The sequence below is a fragment of the Cololabis saira genome, chromosome 22 (genome assembly GCF_033807715.1).
Source record: "Cololabis saira isolate AMF1-May2022 chromosome 22, fColSai1.1, whole genome shotgun sequence".
Lineage (NCBI taxonomy): Eukaryota > Metazoa > Chordata > Actinopteri > Beloniformes > Belonidae > Cololabis > Cololabis saira.
The window spans coordinates 17,492,757-17,514,646 of NC_084608.1; the positions used below are offsets into that span (position 1 = coordinate 17,492,757).

At 39.8% G+C, this 21,890-nt stretch overlaps 2 protein-coding genes across 3 annotated transcripts; one reads left to right on the plus strand and one right to left on the minus strand.

Moving 5' to 3' along the window:
- Positions 1-69: 69 nt before the first annotated feature.
- On the minus strand, positions 70-5,981 carry mtfr1 (mitochondrial fission regulator 1). Its single transcript, XM_061713681.1, has 8 exons — positions 5,920-5,981; positions 4,497-4,601; positions 4,163-4,261; positions 2,296-2,432; positions 1,976-2,211; positions 1,589-1,838; positions 1,300-1,480; positions 70-1,177 (listed from the first exon to the last, which is right to left on the minus strand). Exons 2-8 carry the CDS (start codon positions 4,530-4,532, stop codon positions 1,133-1,135), a joined length of 984 nt encoding a protein of 327 aa, XP_061569665.1. The 5' UTR covers positions 4,533-4,601; positions 5,920-5,981; the 3' UTR covers positions 70-1,132.
- A 327-nt stretch (positions 5,982-6,308) lies between these two features.
- armc1 (armadillo repeat containing 1) lies at positions 6,309-13,320 on the plus strand. Of its 2 annotated transcripts, XM_061713223.1 has the most exons (8): positions 6,309-6,513; positions 6,860-6,925; positions 7,151-7,362; positions 7,866-7,957; positions 9,266-9,458; positions 10,049-10,165; positions 10,365-10,439; positions 11,052-13,320. In XM_061713223.1, exons 3-8 carry the CDS (start codon positions 7,201-7,203, stop codon positions 11,241-11,243), a joined length of 831 nt encoding a protein of 276 aa, XP_061569207.1. In that variant the 5' UTR covers positions 6,309-6,513; positions 6,860-6,925; positions 7,151-7,200; the 3' UTR covers positions 11,244-13,320. The 2 variants fall into 2 exon arrangements, with proteins under 2 accessions (XP_061569207.1, XP_061569206.1); XM_061713222.1 differs by lacking the exon at positions 6,860-6,925 and having other exon boundaries at positions 6,310-6,513.
- Positions 13,321-21,890: the final 8,570 nt, after the last annotated feature.

The window sequence follows — 21,890 nt, forward strand, 5'->3', positions numbered from 1 at the left end:
AATATTGAAATGGCATATTTGAAGCTATAAAAAGGTGTTAAACTAAATCTCACAAAAAAAAAAAAAGAATTCCAGAATGACAAATAGACTTTTATTAAGACTGTAAGACATCAAGTTTAACAACTCTAAGTTAAAATCAAGATTGCCATTACTGACACACCCAGTCCCTCTTCCCTTTTAAAAAAAAAAAGGCAACTGTGTTAACTTGAAGCAGCAACTAAATCACACAAGGTACAAATGTGCAGCCAATCAATTTGAACAACAAATGCCTCAACATGACTTGATTCCGGATGGATTGTAGTGACATGAACATGTGAAGGATACTGATGACAGTGGATTTGTCAATGTCCATTATGATATGGAAGGCAAAAGCTAACTCGAGCAGAGGTAGGTACTGGTAAATCAACTAAACACTATCTTTAAAGAATTACAGGTTTTCCAAAAGAGTTGTTTTTCCTCAATATTCAGGAATGATTTCAATTGGAAAACAGAAATTTACAAGGCATTAGTGGAATGTTTTTGACTCTTTATGGGCAAATCACACCAAGAGTTATCTAAAACAGAGCAAGACTGGCAACTAGAACTCAACTTGTACGGATAAAATATTTTCAAATGTCAGCTTTAAGACTTGACCGAGACCCCCTGGAATTAGAAGCGGGCAACTCGATGACACTATTCAAATGTTAAAAACGAAATGCTGTAATTCAACGCAAACATAAATAAAGCATCCCAATCATACATTGGTCTACAATTTCTAGATTTAAACATTAGAGCATAAAATGGTAGAAGAGCTGTCATCCTTCAAAACGCGGATGTACAACTGAACAGCCGTACCATGTGCAACAAGTCGAGCATTAATTGATGATTGAAAAACAAAACTAATAGTTAATACTACCTTAGTGTTGTCATTAACTTACATCATACTCAGAGGGGGGAGGGGGAATCATACTCTTAAAACATTAAAGCTGATAAGTTATAAAAGTGCAAAAACACAGTCAGGATGATCACAACATGCAATGCTTCAACATGGCTGATGGGCAAGATCCCTCCTCATCCCATAAAGACTTCTGATGTTAAAATGTGAAAACACTTCCAAGTGTCCACAAAACACGTGCGTCCCAGGTTCCCCTGATCAGAGGAATCTTCTTCCAGTTGATTTCAACATGTGCTGCCCAAACTGTGAAGACAAGAGATCATGAACCTGCTACAATAAATGTTATATTTAAAAACGAAATTAAAAAGAAAAAGAGTAATTAATTTATGTCCATAAATACAGCGGGTAGATTTTATTTTCCTCACCATGGGTGATTCTGTTGGAGGCTGCACTTCAGGAACAGGAAGGTTGAATTCTTCCTTGTCCTCCTGTATACTGTTGGTTCGATAGCGATGGGCAAACTTGCGTTTCAGGGCTTCAGCGATGAGAGTAGCAGCATCCACTGGCTCCTTGGACTTCATTTTGGCATCGTCTTCCACTGGACGACTATGAAGATGTAATAAGAGTATTTACAAACTCTTAGGAATTGATGAGAAGAAAGAAAGAAAATGCTTTGGACTGTATCTGACCGATTCTTTTTAAGTCGAGACGAACCTTCTCACAGAACGGAGCTTTACTTTGTTTATGTCCTTCAGGACGTCCAGCATGCTGGGGATTTCGGCCGGTCGTGAATCTAGACCCGTTTGCCCGTCTGTCTTCTTTCCTCTGCGCTCTTTTATCAAATCAATGGCTGAAAATGTCCGCTGTAGACCTGGGGGTGGTGGTGGTGGGGGTGGGGGTGGCGGGGGAGGAGCCAGGATGCCAGGAGGTGGAGGAGGAGGAGGAGGTGCTCCTGTGGTAGCAGCTGGTGTGAAACAAAGGCAAGAAAAAGCATAGAAGACATGTCATGTAAAGCTCTGCTTCCATCTAGAGGAGATGTTGTGGCATAACATCAAAACAAAAAAGAGAAAAAAGTCTAAATGAACTGAATGAATCTGGTACCCGACTGTGCAGCCTTTTCCTGCGCCAGGACAATTTGAGCTATCTGAAGTCTGAGTTTGGAAAGTTCAGTCTCCAGTGCACTGATCTTCTGAATGGCTTCATTATTAGCGACTGCTGGCCCCTGTGGGTCCGGAGCCTCCTGGTGCAGGCTGGGTAGTGATCTCTGACGCGTTAAGGGCCTTCTCTGAGGATGAGGCTGTTGGGCTCGAAACATGAACCCTGGTGGGATCCTTGACCTTAAATGAGGAACACATGGGTGTTACAGATGTGTTGTCTCTTTCAAAACACTTCACATAGGAGCATTTGGTTTGTGTTCTCACCCGGATCTGTCAGAGTAGCCATCATCATCCTCCTTCTCATCCCCGTCAATCCAGGCAACATCGGCCAGAGAGGCCACCAGGCCACTCGGCCTCCTAGCGCCGATTAAGACACCCGCATTATCTGTGTAAGGGTAAAGCTGTCAGACAAGGAGAAAAGAAAAACACATTAAATATTTTGATGAAATTTTGAGAACCGAGCACATATACACCAATTCACATGACGACAAGAGTTCAACTACAATCTAAAAAAATAAAAATACAGGGACATACATGAAAACACAATGTAAATATCTGAAACTAATTTATACCCTAATCTTGGATGAAAATTGTACAAAGACAACATAATAAAACGTTGAAACTACATTTTTCATTGAACCACATATGACAACGTGGAATTCGATAATGGCAAAACCAGCAAACTCGACAGACTAAATGGTAGATCAATCAGTAACGTTCATTTGTATAAGAGAAGGATTCTGCAGATGTAGTGAAAATCATTTATAGCACCCAGGAACAAATCTGGAAACAATTATTAGTGAACATTATCACTGCATTGACAGATGCAATCCAGTTTGGCAGCAGCTCACAGTTTTCAAACAGCAGCATATCTGATGCTGGAACATGTTTGTCCACATGAAATCAAGTGTGGACATCTGAAATGGCTCTATTAACGACTATATGTTGCTATCCACACAAATTATTTTTTTGAAACCCTTATTTATGTCACCAAGACATATCAAACTACATTTTGCATGACTTACACAACACCAGTATATCTTTATTCAAGAGCCTGGGTAATATACTGGTAAGGTGCTGAGCTAATGAAATTCAATACTCCTCAGTTCCCAGCATGTACTGAGCATTGTTAAAGAAGCAATGCAACACATGGGTAAGAAAAATGAAAGTTTTTGTTCAATGTGTAGTTTGGATAACATTCAAAGTGATCATAAATGTTTCAAAAACAAACAAGAACAAGCCCTATCAATTTCAACATTTTTGTTGTCTCTGTTATTTTCAACTGCATCTGCAGGGTTTGAATTACTTAATTTGTTGAAAATTGAAGGAAACATATTTTTGGTGAGAGGGTTATATGATACAATAAAAAAAAAGGTTAGAACATGCAGGAAATGTGTCGGTTTAGACTCTCAGTCATCCAGGTCATATTAACTCTCAAAGACTTGAATACAGGCAATTTGACTTCCTTTTCTCTTGTTTTTAAAGACATTTCAAAATCAAACTGGGATGTCTCCTGGAAGGACAATGAGTTGTTTTAAAGAATATAAGTAAAGGAAATCCATTAGTCTTAATTCAAGCCTCTGGGGTGAAGGTGTAGGGAAGATACACACACACTGCAAATTAAATTAATCTAGTGCAGGTAGTCTTTAATCAGCTCAAGGTTGTTGAAGACAGCTGAGCCAACTGACCTAAAGCAGACAAACTGTGTTCCTCATAGCGAGGGAGGGCAGCTGGAAACAGGAGAAAAACAGAAGAAAGAGTGTTGAAGACAAGAGAATTTTTTTTTTTTTTTTAAAAAGCAGATTTTTCACATCAGATGCGAGTGAACAGCAATCTTTCAAAGAGGGAGCCTAAAATCTGAACACAGCAACACAAAGCATTCTTATAAGAAAATACTGTAGCTCCTTTGTTATGACTGTACTCACTGTGTTTATGTTTCAAAAATGAAAACAGAAGAATTGGTAAACTAATGTTGAAGAGGGTGCGCAATTTGTTTAAACATAGCTTTGATTTTAAAAGATAGGAGAGATGAGCAGAAGAAAAGATCAAGACACCAGAATAAATCACCCATGCACCCAGCATTTATCTTAACATACACACTTTTATTACCATGAAGTTACCCGTCACTCACCTGAAAATGGACCCTTGGACAGGGATTAATGGGAAGACATGTCCCAATTCTCCTTATAATGCTTCTTGAGGAACCATAGGGCTTGGTTGATCCAGAAGCCTGCAAAAACAAAGGATTTGGCTCTAAATTTACTTTATAGTGAGAAAAAAAAATGCATCCGCTTAGTTACAGTAAATGCATTTTAATCAGGATGCATGAGCACCATATAATTACTCAAATCAAGTTGCATCCTATTATCTGTGTAAAACTTAAAATATAGAAATTCAGATGTGAATATTAAATGTATGAATCATCAAATGCAAAGAAATACATATTGAAAGCCATCGTTACATACCATGTCCATTTCACTTTCTGCATGTTCTTTATTCATTTCTGTCACCGAGATTCACATGGACAGATAGCCATATGCACCAAGAGGAACATGACCATTAAATGAAATCTAGAACAAAACAAAAGGATTAACAAACAAAAAAAGACAAACCCAAATAATGTGACACACAAAAGCTCTATAGTCTCAAAAATACACTCACTTGGATATTGCATCAGTCCTAGGCTATGATAACCAATATTCACTTTAACAAGCAACACGATGCAACTGCAATATTGTCCTAAATGTACATATTTGAAGTAAGAAAGCACAATTTCTCTGTAATTTCTTCTTAAAGTTGAGGTATAGGCCGTCTACCTTATACAGGTCATGCCTTATTACACCGGTCATGAAATCACTACACTGGCTTCCAGTGAGTCAAAGGATAGAGTTTAAAATCTTACTGCTGGTCTACAAAGACCTGAATGGTCTTGGACCAAAATACATGCTGGATCTGTTAGTTCCTATGAAGCTCCCAGACCCCTGAGGTTCATCTGGATCTGGTTTGTTGTGGTTCCAGAACCAGAACCAAGCAAGGTGAGGCAGCGTTCAGTTATTCTGCTCCTCACCGGTGGAACAAACTTCCTGTAGACCTGAGGTCTGCTCCAACTGTAGATCCTTTAAATCAGGCCTAAAAACATTACTGTTTACTGAAGCGTACTCTTAAATTAAATACTTACCTGCTGTACTCTACTGCCCTTACTTTTAACAACTTGTGCTGTTTATTATTTGACCCCTTTTCTTATCATTTTATTTGTTATTCACTGTTTAATTGTGTCATGCTGCTTTTAATGTTGATGTAAAGCACTTTGAATTACCTTGCTTTGGATTGTGCTATACAAATAAACTTGCCTTTGCCTTACAGTCTCTTTATGCAGTGTATGGTCTACAGAAGTTGGTAGACATTGAAAACCGAAACCAACATAAAATTTATCGTAGTATTTTTTTAAATAGGTAACTTTAACGTTACCATTGAAGCTTGATCTGCGTTTTTTGTAACTTCAGTGCTGTCACAGAGTTTATTTTCCAATATAACTATTCCTCCGCATAAATGTATCATTGCACCATGTTTTCTAGCCACGATTACTTTTTATAACCAAGCTCTAACTCCAAAAGTCCTGGTCCCGCCAACCATTACTTGCATCCCACTGGATACAAACGACTTTATTGTCTGAAACGACTTCAATCGTGACTTTTATCATCTGGGGTCATTGGAGAAAGAAGCTAACTGATGCTAGCTCGATGCAAATGTACACAAATACATGTTTTAGGATTTATATTCGGGGGGGAATGGTGGTAGCTCGGAATATAATCACGTCCCTCTAACAGTATTTGTTACATTCGTAGTTGAAAATCGAGTAAACATCCCTCACCACAGAGTCCAACTCACCACACTCACGCAAGATGACACTTTTCCAGAGTTTAGCCACGAACCATGTGAACAGTTGTGTGGGAAGAGCTTTGGAAAGCATTTTGAGCCAATTGGATTATAGGAATTACAGCGCATAAGGCATGCCTATGTAACAATACTATTGGCTCTTTAAATTAATTGACGGCCAGAGTGTCCAACACGTGTTCCTCCCTTAAACAAGAGCCGTCTACTGATTGGTCCTTACTGCCGTCAATCAGGATCTACTGTCCAATCATAAGCCAGGAACCGGTGGTGCGTTTGTTATACTATCCGGCGTTCCCCGACAGCGAACTCGCGCACGGTTTGCCGCGATGTCGGTGAAAGACTGGGATGTCCTTGATAACAAAACAGGCGCACCCTTAAACCCAAAACACCGTGCACAGTTGCTAGCTCAGGGAAACGCAGGGAAGAAAGAGGCCCGGGCCCAGCTCCTGCGGGATCCTTTCTGTCATATCTGTCCTTATTAACGTGGCACACGAACCACATTAGTGGTTCTCACACCATTTTGAAGCCGTTGCGACTAAAAAAGAGAGCAGGTTTTGGCTTGACGTTTTCTTGAGAGCTGACACAAAGGTATGCTACAGTAACATTGTGTCGCCTAGCCTAGCAGGGCGTGATTGAGGTGAAGCTGGGGGTCGTGACAATGTTTCATCCTAAACCTAAAAGATTACAGTTAAACAAACCTTACTCTACGGACTACGTAATAGCATACCTGTACAAACGTCATTATTGTAAGATATAATTACAATGGGATCTCAAGCTGCTATACGTTTCATTTGAAACTAGTTTTTATCAATGTTTGTCAATCAAACCAGTAATCTAATCATTTACCAGTGATGTAGTTTTGTACCACATTGTCATAGGTTGAAGATGATATAAATCCCACCCCTGTATAATAACATGTAATATGATATACCAGTTTGCAGCTTATGACGTGTAATGTTCATACGTGGTCAATACTTTTCCTGCACTACTCTGGTATAAAGTAAGTTTCACATAAATACACTTAAGTCAATCTAACAATTAACATTCAAATGACATATGAGGAATGAAAACCACATTTTTTTTCTCTTCAGGTTGTATTTATGTTATAGTAACTGTCAGCATTGACCTGAAAATCAACCTACTAATTGATATTGTTTAATATAATAATTCTAGACTTTCTTAAATAATGTAAACATCTTGATTTATTACCGTCTTGTATTTCCAGTCTGGACAACAGGTTGGGTTGATGCACATGTCATCAGAACAAGAGGCGCCATGAGTGCGGAGTTGGATGCACTGACTGTGGTGAACCAGCTGAGAGATTTGGCCGCGGACCCGCTGAACCGAAGAGCCATAGTCGAAGATCAAGGCTGTTTACCAGGTCTCATCCTCTTCTTTGACCATCCCAACCCTCAGGTTGTCTACTCTGCGCTATTGGTAAGCAACATCCATTTTTTTTCTTTTCTCTTACAAAAAGAACACCTGGTGATTCAAAGAGTAGATAGTTTGATTGTTCACCACTCTATTGTCCACAAACGTCAGAGCAGATTTCAGTGAAGGCAGCAGTCTTTGGTCACTGTGTCTGCCCTGCGCTGCCACAGCATAACGTGGTGGCATTACAACAGCTATAGAGTTTTACAATAGTGACATCTGCTGTCTGTCACGGTGTAAGCACAATACAGGCTCTTGATAAGGCTTCCCCTCCCCACTTTCTCCACCCCCTTTTGATCAGTACTTAACTTGTTCTGTGAGTACACTTTTAAGGGGCTTTATGTAATAGTTGCTCCTTACCAAAAACCTGTGAAGTGTAAACACAAAGCCAGTGCATGTGTATTTTTAGTGCTTACATAATGTGTTTACCCATACACATGCACGCCTGTTTTAAAAGGCCTCTGTGCTCTAATATCACAAAGAGATAATGGTGGCTCTTCTCCTTGCAGGCCGTGCGATACCTGGCAGAATGTCGAGCCAACAGGGAGAAGATGAAGGGCGAGCTGGGCATGATGCTGAGCTTGCAGAATGTCATGCAGAAGCAAGTCCCCACCATCACATCACATCATATCATACCCATGCTCCCATTGCACTTTCATTTTTACAATACCTCAACCTTTTTTTGTTGTTAGTTTGTATCGCATGGACAATGTTTGGTGGTCTGCAAAATTTTCCTGGCAAGACAGCATACTTCCACTTTGCCATGTCAGAGTGAATGTGATTAAAGTTGAATTAGCATAGGATGGCAATAACTTGAAATGCTGTTTGTGCATGGTATCAACATTAGCTCATCTTTTCAGCTTGTTTTAATGGAGGTTGACATGTATACATTTAAAGGCATTTATTTTAATTTGCAAGCATTTCAAAAGATCTGATTCATATTGTGATGAGTGTTTTTGTAAAAAAGATGATCAAATCTCATGCTGCAGCGTAGTCTAGTGTGAGGAGGCTTCATACTTCACAGAGCTAACCAGTTTTACCCAGTCTGATTGAAGATCTCCTACCCTGTGGTGATACAGGCCCTGAAATAAATCAGTCACTTCTGTTAGTCAGGGTTTGGCAATAAGAGGAGGCCTGCAGGAGCAGCAGCAACTTTTAATACCCAGAGTCCTGTCTGTTTGACTTTGGATAGAGGTCGATTGTAGCTTTGCATAGTGGGAACACATGGCTAAGGGCCAGTGTCAAGCATAACTTCACAAAACAGGTGTGAATATAATTATTAATCCATCACCTCCTCAAGATGCAGTATTTGAAAATATGTCGCCTCTTCTGTGCAGGGAGTGTTAAATAGACGCATCTACTGAGCAGAATATTTGTTTTGCCGTGAGGCTGACATGCTTCCATATAGCTGTAGTGGGAATGTGGTGTGCAGCGCTGGTCATCACCAGGCTGCCAGAGGGCAGCTGTGGCAGACAGCTAATGTCGTATGCGGTTACTGTAGAGGTAATGATGTCTTGGTGACAGATGAAGCAGGCTAGCCTGCAGGGGTATCCCAGTATCCCTCATAAAATATAAATTGTTGCTTTACTGCTGTAACTGACTGCATGTTTGCCCCTAGAAAAGCTGCTGCACTCTTAAAAAAAATTCTGCCCTGCTGTTGCTTTTACTAAAATGCAGAATTTGAGGGTGGATTTTGGTTAGACTAAATAGTTTAACAATAGAAACTGAAATAGACAAATGCAATGATTGACGACATATATGAAACTATTCATGTCACATACTGTACATTTAAACTTAAAAAAGAGCTTGAATAATTATTTTAAGCTTTAAGCTTTACCATTCCCCCCCCCCCCCAATAAATGTCCACATCTTTGGCTGTTATTTACTTTTGCTTTCTCCCACCCTGAAGGAGTACATCACCTGGGGAAACCAAACTGCTAGCCTCTGAGATCTATGAGATTTTGCAGGCAGCTGGTAAAGAAGAAGCTGAGCAGGCCGAGGCAGCTGCTGCCTCCTGCCGGCGTAAAGCCCAGTTCTTCCTCGGCTCCAACAACAAGAGGGCCAAAACTGTAGTGTTGCACATTGACGGCCTGGACGACTCAGTAAGTGCCTATGAGAACATTCAGACCTTTACATGGCATATTGGCACACATCTGTCCTGTCTGAACACACACTCCAGACATCTAATGATAAGCAAAAATCTCACTAACATGTTTGATGCCGTCATAACCACAGAGTGTTACCAAAGCATTTCAGGGGTGTCTATCTAGCGCCTGATAGGAGGGTGCAGGGTTCATGTTGTAAATGTCAGCCATTGAACAGCAGGGTGTTGAGATTGAACCTGAGTGCTGCTCTGCAGGAAGCCAGTACCTAGCCAGATTACATTACTGCAGACAGATGACCTGTGATAAGCTGCAGGAACTCTCAATACTGTGGCAGATAGGAACCATAGATGTAGAAACTGGATTTTTTTTTAAAACAAGAAAGAATAAAAGTACTTTCATGTAGCACTCATATTGTTTATATTTTAGGTGCAGATTTAACAGAATTTAGACTGCTCTTGAGATTACATCATTCATATTTACTAACGTTTAGTTGAACTTTTGGTTGCTATTGCTTTTGAATTCTAACAGCCATGTCATTTTTATGTATCTGTTCTGATGTCTTTTGCTTCCTACTTTCCTGTTGTCAGACTCGAAGGAGTCTGTGCGAGGAGGCCTTGTTAAAGATTCGAGGAGTCATCAGTTTCACCTTCCAGATGGCCGTTAAGCGATGTGTCGTCAGGATCCGATCAGACCTTAAAGCAGAGGTTAGCATCTCGACTCAAAACTGAAAACAACTTGACTCTGTTTTCACATTGTGGTATACATTGAGCTTTATGTATTGAAATATTCATTACATTTTTTGATATTGATAAAATTATCACTTACACTTACAATTAATGACAAGTGGTTGTATGTAGCATTAACATTACATTTCTTCAAATGAAAACGAATTTCTTCCCCCAGGCTTTGGGAACAGCAATCAACTCCACCAAAGTAATGACTGCTCAGCAGGTGGTGAAGACAGAGAATGGAGGAGAGGTAAAGACATTTTAAAGAAAGAAATAATTATTGGTATTGCAAAATATACCTTAAACTGCTGTACATAAAGCAACATTTCCCTCAGAGAAAGTAGGGTGAGGTCTTTGTGCGTGCTGTGTTTTGTATCTGTGAACAGGAAGTGTCCCCCCACCCCCGCCTGTGGCTGATACTTATTCACAATGACGTGATTAGCTAGTCACATCTCTGCCTCAGCCTGTAGGCTAGCTGCTTTTTGCCAGAAACATAAGTCCTAGTTGCACATTTATTTTTTTTTACCACATGACCCATGTGAAAAAGATGCTGCAAACATTATAGCAGCCCATCACTTACATATCCTGATTTAAACAACAAATGAGATTTGAGTCGTGAATAAGTAAACACTGTTGCCTGTATAATTGAGAGAAACAAAGGCAACACTAGTAGTAATATATGATATGACCAGCAGGGGTCAGACCTACCTCAGTCATGTATTGTCATTTATTTAGCTCTGAGAAACATCCAAGCTTTTGTTTAAAACAAAGAATCATTATTACGTAAATTACTCAAATATGTGGTTTAAAAAGTGATATGTGTATACTCAACTCCTTTTTTTTTTTTCTTGTCTTTGTGCAGCTGATTGTACCATTCCAGGAGGACTCAACAGTGGAGGTAGAGGAGAACACAGACATCCCAGATTATCTGCCTGAAGACGAGAGTCCGTCCCAGGAGCAGGACAAGGCTGTCACACGCGTGGGGTCTATCACAGACGGCATGGGCTGGCTCAGCACGGCCGCCAACTTTCTGACACGCTCTTTCTACTGGTGACAGCTTCCTGCGTGTCTCTGTTTGCTTGCTAATAATGTCAAAGTACCTTCCAGCTGCAGGTTTAGCACCTCTCAGCCTTGTCCCGGACTAAGCCCTGCCTCACTAGTCTAGTCTCCTCTCTCTCCAGAGCACACAGAGGTCGGCCTGAGGTGTGCAATTTGCTGGACTGCAAAGTGGAACCTACAGTAACTTTAACTTGTGTATATAATGAGCTTCAAGTCCCACTTCTGGCTATTTGTGCACATCTATATACACGCTGAATATGTATTAAAAAGACATAGCCAGAGGACTTAACAGCAAACAGAACCAAATAGCTTTCTGGAAATCTGTATCACTACTTTGACTGAGTCCAGCATTTAATTCTTATGAGTGAAAATTGGGAATTTAATTTTTTTGTACACATCTTTGGTTGCTGCTTCTCCTCATTTGTTCCCAACCTATATATGTACATGTATGTATTTATATAATATATATATATATATGTATATATATCTTTTTCCCATTAATTAATCTCCAAACTGTATGTGGTTTACCTTCCTCCTTAGTTATTTTTAAAGCATGCTATAACTTTTTTTTTGTGCCAATCTTGCCTGTTGCCGACATCCATGATTAATGTGTGTGCCTTTCTGTGATTTTGTTGTAATTATTTATTAGTCATTCATTCAAATGGTTTGAGAGCTGTGAGCATGTGTAATGTTTGTGTCCTTTCCTAGTAGCAGCTGGCCTCAGCGAGCTAAAAGCTCGCTGAGAGACTTCCCTTCAGTAGGAATACTAGACACCAGCAAGACACTGCAGCTTGTTCAGCTACTGGCTCAGACCGAATTGTGACCTGAAAGAGGTCACAATTTGTCCCAGTCAACCAACAAGGCCCACTTGTTGGGCCTTGTTGGCTGATTGATAGAGTGACAGTCAATGTGTTAGGTTGTTTTGTCAAAAAAAAAATCAGGGCCCCTGTGATTTATAATAATGCAGAAAAAAAAGAGGCAAAGTGTGAGCCCTGTGGTTGGTAAGAGGCAACGACAGCTCTTTGTGTTAACTGCACAGAATTAAGGCTACCTCTGTTTTCAGCCTCCTATCTCACATTAGCTGTGTGGTAAAGTTAGTGAAACATCAGCATGGTGAAGACAAACCTGTTTGTAGCTTGTCAAATACTTCCCAGTGTTACATGGAATTCCACTGACATTTTTGCAGTATTGTTTCAGCTTCTGTTCAATTTAAATTTCAGTGAAGCCAGCAGTGTCCTTAAAGCAATGATCACATTGACACACACTGCGGACGAGTCACTCTTTTCTAAAAGCAGTAGAGGAACAGCTATGTAGAGTTTGTAAATGGTGCCTCATTCCCTAAAATCTAAGACCCGATGTGAAGGATTTTTTTTTCTCCCAATTTTAGTACAGTAATGGTTATTTTTACATTTTAAGTCGCAATTTTTTGACAGGAGGTTGTAGCTGTTAAATCTTTTAGTGAGGTTTTTACAGATTTTTTTATTTAGTTTTTCAAATTCCTACAACCTTGAGTCTCTGCAGGTTTCATTATTCTGATGTGTGTCATTAACAGTTATTGCATATATGGCTGACCAGGCAACTTATTCTTTTGTGGTGTAGAGATGTCACACTTGGTTGAAGTCAAACAGAGGGAATGGTAAAGAATAGCCTGAACTGATGGTCAATATCTTCTAGAAAAGCAATAATTAATGCATTAATTGTAGTCATCGTGGCTCAGCAGCCTTTAGAATAATGTTTTTGTTAAAATGTTTTGAGTTGAAAGTCGGAAATGTCAGCAGTATTACAATTTTTTTCCTTGTCCATTTTTTTTTTTTACAGTTAGTCTTGCATCATGTAGTCTTTCCTCATACGGCAAAGAAATACTTGAACATTGATCAAAAAAGCTTTTTTTTGTGTTCACAGTTAGTCATTTACAGCAACACTAAGAAAAAACAAAATGTCACAAAGTCCTCAAAAGTGTAACATCTTGTGTACAGACATCAACCCTCGGCAGATGTAATATAATGTGTGTAGATCTTAAAATTGTAGATTCCCATGCACTGTGGATGCAAATGATAAATTTGAAAAACTAATTTGGTCTTTTGCTTGTTATTTTTACCATATTTTTCTCTCAGTTGTAAGTGTTGACCTTTCATTTCTTGGTACTGTGTATCTTTCATCCTCATGGCATGCAGCGCCCTCACATCACTGATCCAGATCTTACTTTGACACATCAGATTGCTGAGGGCAGCAAACATTCTTAGCCCAGAAAGAGAGGCAAGAGTCCATCTTCTTTACTGGTGCATAAGCAAGGTGCCTCGGGGCGATCCTGTGGCCTGCCCACCATTTCCCCCTGCGCTGGGGCTGGTAGGCAGAGGCAGCAGCCAGCCCCAGCTGGAAGCCCTGGAGCCACTGATGCTGCTGATGCTGCTGATGCCGAGCCTTCAATGAAATGCTTTGCCAAAGTGTGGACATGGTCTTCACTTATCTGCTACAATCATCCACATGGATTGTGATGAGAAATAATGTTTAATGTTAATGCTGAGAAAACGCTTTGAATTCCCCAAGGCCGCTTTAATATCAAATCTTTGGATATGCTGGGAAATTTCCATGACAAAGTTCAGAATGAATCCATTTGTGACTCTGGGTAGAGTTGGTGTCTACACTGACATGAATGTCAATTCATGAATGTTTTTTTTAATAACATTTGTATTTCAAAGTTGAATTAGATATTTTTTCATTAGTAATTTTAACTCACTTATTGTAAACTGGCCTTCATAACCCTGAGCATACTTCCATCATTTTTTCTTCTAATTACAGTCAATAATATAAGACACAGATCATTAAATGTGGCAAATCTATGGAAATACAATTGAAATACTCATTTTTATAAGATATCATGTGACAAATAAAGCTGTACAAGCTGGGTGCACCTTTGTTTAACCTGCTGGCTTTCAGTAACCATCAAAGTCCACTGAAATGTACAACTGCACACTCAAGTGAACCACTTACTAGTTAAGTCTGTGGCCTTCATGCTTGCACGAATGCTGAAGTGCATTCACACTGATCAAACACATGATGTGTGGATCTGCAGTTTGTCAGTGTAAATAGCCTGAGTGCTCAAACTCCTGTTTCAACACATTACCACTAGAGTGAGTCAGTAAGCCTGACAGAGACACCAAAAGAGAAAATGTGTGGTCCACGCACTATAATCTCATCACATCTGAAAACACTTGTTTTTAATTAGATGACCCAAGATGATTATTGAGAGGCCCATGCTGAAACTACATTTCCATCTGTTGGGTTTGAACTTGAGGAAAAATTATCATAACCATTAACAGACTGCAGCCGTTAACATGCTTTCTACACCCCAGTCAGCCCTAACGGGACTAATATAGCCATAAGGTTGTTTTTAGTGGTTAATATAGTGCCCACGTTTCTCCACAGTATCTGATCGCTGATGCTCTGCAGTTTTCACTTTCAAATTATTTTCTTCAAGGGTTCATATGCTGCCTTATTATGGTATTACTCCCCTCGGAGATGTTTGGACCTATAATTTTACTCTCCTCAGTTCTGGGATAAACCATGATGCAACCCCTCCCTCCCCCCATCTGATAAAACACAATCAGACTGTCTTGTACGCAGTCCTCTTCCCCATATCAGCCAGTTGCATACATGTGCATAAACGTATTCGTGGTATCACCCTCCCACCTGTGCATATTTGCATGGTTAATCTCAGCTGGAGAAGATGGCCTGATGGGAGTAGATAGGTGCATCTCAATGCGGCCCCACTGGCTCCAGGGGAACTTTATTGGAGGTTCAGCTCCCAGTCAATGGGATCAGCTGTAAATCCCGCTCAGAGTGTGGCAGGAAATGATGTGACTCCGGCAATTTATGTCAAATAACTTTGGAGGATGTGTGAGTGTAGCGATCAGCGCTACCGGGGCGGCGATAACTCTTCGGTGGGGGGCCCCAGTGAAGATTTAATTGAGACATTTTTCTTTATCTGGAGCAAAGCGCCGGGCCGTGTTGTTGTGTAACGAGATGTAATGTCTCTCTTTATACAGGGGTCAACATCCAGGATGAGGGAAGGTCACAGACTGACTGTTTGAGCAGCCAATTTACTCACGTAATGCTCGCTCTACAGGGAGCTGGCGAAAGAGTATAAGTTATAGGACAGAGCTCCCCGAGCAGACAGACCGGTGGGCCCAGTGCACTCTGGGACTTTAATGCACCTGTGTGGGTTCACACGTAGCCTTTGGAAATTTGGCACAAAATGTCCAAACAATGTGCAGTTGCTGAATCCACTTTACAGTAGACACCTAGCGTGACTATTAAAAAAAAAATCATTATTGAATGCTTTTGTCCTTAGCTATATAGTATTGTCCTTCTGAGATGAATAGATTTTTTAGGAGTTTAGGTTTTCATTCTCTAATAAGAGATTGCATATGTAGACTTAGACTACAACAGCAACCTGGCATGGATTATCATTGCCATAAAGTATTCATATAAGCTATAATACACAATAGTAAACCTGTTACATCTTCTAGTTTCTTTATGTTCCTTTGCTAGATAAATGGCATGTTATTTTTATTCTTCACTAAAGCAAAATTACAACTCCTTATATCATCTTGTACATCAACATATAACATAAATTATAACATCTTAAAATTTGCTAAAATTAAAGTCAAACTAGTGTTTGACTTCTGCCAATGTTAGTTTTAGTGAATAATCAAATGTAATCAATTTAAACAGCATATTATATTGGTGAATTTATGGCTAAGCAGCCATATTTTGCAAAACATGAACGTATATGGCCATCCTATGTTTTCCATGCTTTCATTTGCAGCTATACTTTATAAATAATCAGGAGCCAATAAAATATAAACACAGAAAAACAGAATTATAAATTGCAAGTATACATCCCACATCAACTTTAAGCACAACAAGTGAAGCTAATTATCACAAAATGGACAAGCCCCGGGAGTTGTTACAGTATCAGAAATTATAATACTTTATTATACTGCACTAATTTGAATGCACTATTAGGTGTTAATCAAGTTTTAAAGTCTTACATAGCTCACTGTGAGATAATATGAAGTGCATATCATAAATGTATTATGGGCTTTATATAATTCAAATAATAATCAAAGCCATGAAATTAATGTTCAAGCCTAAATGTAAAGCTGTAGAAGAGCTTTATAAAACAACATGCAATCAAACTTGTGTAAAGTGTTCAACTTTCCAGCATTATTTAATCTCTTTCTGCATCTGTCAAATTATACTAATGCATCAAAAGTAAAATATTTTCTGTAAAAGTGTAATATGTGACTGATACAATAAGTAGACCTACCCTCTTCCTGACATATTACGTCAAATCTGTAATATTAAATATGCAGCCCATAAAGTCTGATGTATATTCTTTGCATTTTGCATCTCTGCGTGCATCCCCCTCCTGCGGCAGCTTGCATCCAAGGGCCTTGATGAGATGCATGCGCACACAGGCGGCTCATAATTGTGGCTATAGCTCATTATAGTCCTCGGGATGATTTGGATCCGCCGGGGGGGTGAGGAGGAGGAGGAGGTGGAGGAGAGGAGGAGGAGGAGAGGAGGAGGAGGAGGAGGAGGAGGAGAGGAGAGGAGCAGAGCGGGGGGCTGCCTCGTCCTCTGACACCACCGCGTCCGCACCGCGACAACCACTCCAGGCACTGATTGGTGGGATGAAATATTGCCGGCGAAAATTAAAAGGTCCCAGTGTCAAAATAATTCATGATATGCAGATCTTCGCCACTTGATGAAATCGCTGATATCTGGATTAGACGGATAATAAAAAGCTTTCAGGCTCCAGTGAAACTGTTTGAGCAGCAGCAGCGGGGGTGAAGCAGCTTCTCCGTGTCAAGAGAGGTGGATTGCAGGGTCAAGATACAACAAGTGTGGGCTTTCACGCGCATGTACACCGTGGGTCAAACCTCTGTCAGGCCGTGCACACCCAGATCTCTGATTTGAATATCCGCTGTAATTTTCCCAAAACGGCTCATCAGTGGATCTGCCTGCTGCCATTAGGGCCCAACAAAATGGTGTGACATTCAAATCCCCCCTCAATGACAGGTTATTAAGGCCCCAAGCAGCCTGCACATAATTAAGCACCACCACGCTGACCTGTAATATGAAGCGATGGCTCAGATGTATAGTGGGCGAGAATGAAATGGGTGCTTTGTTAAAACACGGAGGAACTGCTTGATTTTTCTAACGTGGAGCGAAGTAATAATAAAAACAGGAAAGCTGTCAATTATTGAGGCAAATAACACAGAATATGATTCCAGAAGAAACAACATGCCAGATGCCATGGCAACTGTAGTCAGACTTCAAGATGAAATCATATAATTTATAATGTAAAATGTAGCTTAAAAATCTATATTTTATGGCTGTAAGATTCAACCATGTGAGCAATTCTCTGAGTCCAGAGAAAAAGAGGGAAAAAAAACAACCTGCAAAAAAAAAAGAGCAAATGTGTGACATTACAAGCGTATTACACAACTTAAGACTGTTTGAGCCCTCCCTGCTTTTAGAACAAGTGGACATTGTGATGAGCAATGGATCCATCTGCTGTGCCCTCTCCTCCAAATGGTGTGTGAATATGATTTATTCTGTAGGTGCCATTTTAAAACTGGAATATAAAAAGTTAAACCAACACGGACAGTATTGCAGAGAGAAAAAAAACAACATTGGTTTTTGTGGTATCTGACAACGAGGGCCTTATCATGCCTCTGCATATCCAAGCTCGTAGTTTAATGTGCACTTGAATCCTGTTAAAGAAAGAGTTTTACGACCTATCCTTTTATGGATCCAAAGCTCACCTTCTCGCACGGGAATAAAGCAAATCTTTATGTTAAACTGAAAGCCAGAGGCCTGTGTAATGGTGGATCTGTGGCAGGACTGCCGAACAGAAGGTCTACACTACACTCCCTCCCTTTCTATCTCTCTGTAAGCCCCCCCGTCCCACCGCCGCCCCCACCCCCCCACCCCACCCTGCTTCATAAGGGTGGCAGATGGCTGCAGATGAATCCCTCATAATCATGTCAGGACGGCTCCTCCGATCCCAATTCATCTCTTTAAACACATTTCATCAGGCGGAGAATTACACAAAGATAAAGGCGGCCGGCAGACAACAAAAGCACACAAAGATTGTCCTTGCAAACAAGTGTTCCCAGTCCCTAACACCACTTAATCATTTGTGCTCCTGTTATTGCTCCTCACCCTGTGTGCAATCAACTCTACCCCATTTTCCTCCTCTGTCTCTCACTCTTTCACTCTTTATTTATATTTTTCCATTCTGTTAATTATCTCCATCCCCAGCTATGGTCTATCCTTGTTAAGAGTAAATCTTTCTACACTTCGTTGCCACTCTCTTGAAAAAAAAAGAAAGAAATGATAAAAAAAAAGACTGGTGTGTAAAATCCTTTCCTCTCTTCATTGATTCCCACTTTCCGATGGCTGCTCCTTTTTGAGGGGTGATAATTTCCACAAAGTGAATTGTGCTTTTTTGCCTGCCCCTCCTCCTCTTTCCCACCCTTGCTGTGACTCTGTGTCACCCATCCGCATGATGCTGTTAATTGTGGATCAGGTGAAGTTTGTCTCACCTCATTTCAGGGCCATGCTCTGCTAGGACCATTTTCCTCACTCAAAGGCCACATAATTTCACAGCCTCCTACTTCTCATTAATCCCTCCTGAGTGGCTGCTCTCTGAGTTCCAGATCACAGATTTGTTTTGCTCTTGTTTTCTGACTCGCTGCCCTTCCTGCCCCACCCACTCACCCCCCCACATACACACATACAGACACACACACACTTTCATTTTAAGCAACTCTCCTCCTGCATGTCTGGGAGAGTTCACTTTTTCATATTTCCTAAATCCTCATATTTTTTACACAATTGAAAACAGATGAAAAATCTGTCTATTTTTTTATAAACGGAGCCAACTTTCCTCGTTTATAGCAAAAAGGTGGGTTAGCGTTGACTCTACTTTTTGCACATAATGGCAGCTACTCGTATCATTTCTTCTGCAGAGACACCAGCTGCCCTGCAACTCCAACTATAAAACTACAAAAACCTGTCATTTACAGCGAAATAGAGCGACAAAAAAAAAAACAAGAAAAAAATGTGCAGCAAATCTGTACATTTGCGCTGTTCACACATGGGCATTTGTCTGATCAACAAAACAGCCTAATTTCTTCCCAAACCATTTAGCTTTCATAAATTACTGATGAGAAAAAAGCTGAAGATCTCTAATTAACATGAAATAACAGTTTTCTAATTTATGGAAACTCCTAATTACTTGCCTCATTTACCATGACTATATTAAATATTCATAAATATGTGATTATTTCTTCAATTTGACTGTTACTTAGATTGATCTGATAGTTTTACTAAACAATAGTCCTCGACAATGAAACACAAATGATGTGTATGATAACGATGATTCGCTTCAACTTCTATTTTACATTGTACATATCTGTTGGTTATTATTTTATCTGATGATTGACTTGAACTTTTTTGATGTCTCGGTTCATGTAAACTGATCTATTTTGAATGCTGAATGTTCAAAAGGAAAATCTCTTAAAATGCGAGTTGAAATAACCATGTGAATAGTTTGAGTTGAAAGCGTTCCTATGCATGTAGTTAAACACTTTCACTGAGTCAGTAATAGTCATAAATGTTCAAAAAGAGCAAAAACATTGGACCCACAAAAGATTGTAAGTTATTGTGTAGATGCAGCTTAATTTCATTGCATGTCAAAATCAAAAATGCATTCATTCATCTGGCTCCCATCCAGAACTAATCATTTTGATTTCCATTGTGTTGCCTGGAAGCCTGTTTCACTCCAGGAAATTTTCAATTTAGTCAAAGAGACTGATTTGAAAGCAATAAAAAGAATCTTTCTCTGAATATTTGGTCATGTATTTAATGTAGCAAACAGTTGTCAGAGGCAGCATCGGCCAAGTTCTTGTGAGAAAGAGTCTCGGATCCCATCTGGGACATCTAGATGAGGTCTCTTGCTGTCATAGCGTCTGTTGTCAAGGCTGCGTTTAACCTCAAATTTATGGCTTTGTTATATCAGAATTAATTACAGATATTTCTCCCCAAAGTGAGTGACGTTGACGAAAATGCTAAACACGGGTAATTTAGCTCTATTTGCAGATTAATTTGGGCCCACCTGTGATGCTTGGTGTGCTAAGTAGGTGCATCAGTTTTAATTAAAGACCTCACAGAGTGGGTTTAGTGAAATTACAGTATTAATTATCACATTTACCAGATATCAGAGTGACAAACGGTTGTGGTGAAGCACTTTTCTCGAGCCTCCTGTTTCTCCAGACAATGGCCCCACTCTTGTCCTTCAGGCAACCTTCAGACAGGTTGGATATTATGAAAGATTTCTGAAAGACAAGCGTTTACTCTGATTTTCCATCTTCAATTAACTACCAAGGATGTCACGCCTGAACTTTTATTGCCACATGGTAAAAGGAAACTAAAAACCTGGGAAAAAAACAGAAAACAAAATAGTTACTGGTACTATAAAAGACAATAGGTGTCCTATGTGCACATCGTTGCCTTCTTCAATCACTCATTAATCTCCTCAAGGATAACATGATTTGTGTTTGACTGTGCCTCATCAGTCTGTATCTGAAAGAGGAAATAGTGACCTTTGACCTGTGGGATCATTGCAAATAGAGGATTGTATAAGCGATAAATTTGACACATTAATCTTCATGTTCACTTGACTTTATAGTCCCCAAAGCAGCGATGGAAACACTGGCAGCTTTGTGAAGTGGCTGCAGTGATTTTGATTTCATATAAATAATAAATATTGATTTTCCTAACGAGGAAGAACATCATGAGCGTATGTAGTTTTACATTTGTGCTCATAAATATCTACAAGCATAATTCTGTTTCAAACAAAACCGTTTAGATTAGGATTTAAAGGTTAAAGGCTGCTGTGACGAGTATTTTATACCACTGGATCTGCCGGGCAATGCCGTCTAGACCATGCCAGCTGTAGACAACTTTGTAGTTTCCTTACATTGCTATAAAAATTGATTTAGGCGGAAAATTGATGCACGAGAGGAAATCGTTTAAGTACAACATCTCACACATCCAAGAGGGGCTACTAACCAGAGTTAACGTACCACCATCAAATACAAAGTTAAAGCAGCGGAGAGGGATTTTTGCAGGTTATGGCTCTTTGAGACTTTCTGTACATGTGGCGGTTAACTCACTTTTTTGCTGCTTTGATTTACGTTAGCTTGGTTGTTCTTTCATTTTCTCTTACCGTAATTGAATATTGTCTTGAGTCAGTTGCTTCCTGATATCCAACTGCACCTCTGTGAGCTAATTTCATTGATGCTAGTGCTGTACATTATGCTTTGAAATAATATCCAGTTGTCTCACTAGGAGCCCATAGTTACTTTGGTCAGTTTCTCCTAAAAGCAGGAATCTGCTACAGGGAGACAACGCTTCCAAAAAGCAAGTAAAATATCCCGAATTGAAAATTATATTTTACCAGAAACAAAAGTCCTTTGTGCGACTTGAATACACTGTTTTCATTTTACATTCAGTTATTGTGTCAAGTAAAATGTGTACAGTTCTGTCATCGTTCACTCCAAAT

What these genes read in the sequence shown, in the direction of transcription:
- mtfr1 (XM_061713681.1), bottom strand. Translation starts at nt 4,532, where the DNA reads ATGAATAAAGAACATGCAGAAAGTGAAATGGACATG. An exon ending in CAGAAAGTGAAATGGACATG is followed by an intron (nt 4,262 to 4,496) that starts GTATGTAACGAT and finishes TTGTTTTTGCAG; the next exon opens with GCTTCTGGATCAACCAAGCC. An exon ending in GGAAAAGGCTGCACAGTCGG is followed by an intron (nt 1,839 to 1,975) that starts GTACCAGATTCA and finishes GTTTCACACCAG; the next exon opens with CTGCTACCACAGGAGCACCT.
- armc1 (XM_061713223.1), top strand. Translation starts at nt 7,201, where the DNA reads ATGAGTGCGGAGTTGGATGCACTGACTGTGGTGAACCAGCTGAGAGAT. An exon ending in TTGTCTACTCTGCGCTATTG is followed by an intron (nt 7,363 to 7,865) that starts GTAAGCAACATC and finishes TTCTCCTTGCAG; the next exon opens with GCCGTGCGATACCTGGCAGA. An exon ending in TTGCAGAATGTCATGCAGAA is followed by an intron (nt 7,958 to 9,265) that starts GCAAGTCCCCAC and finishes CCCACCCTGAAG; the next exon opens with GAGTACATCACCTGGGGAAA.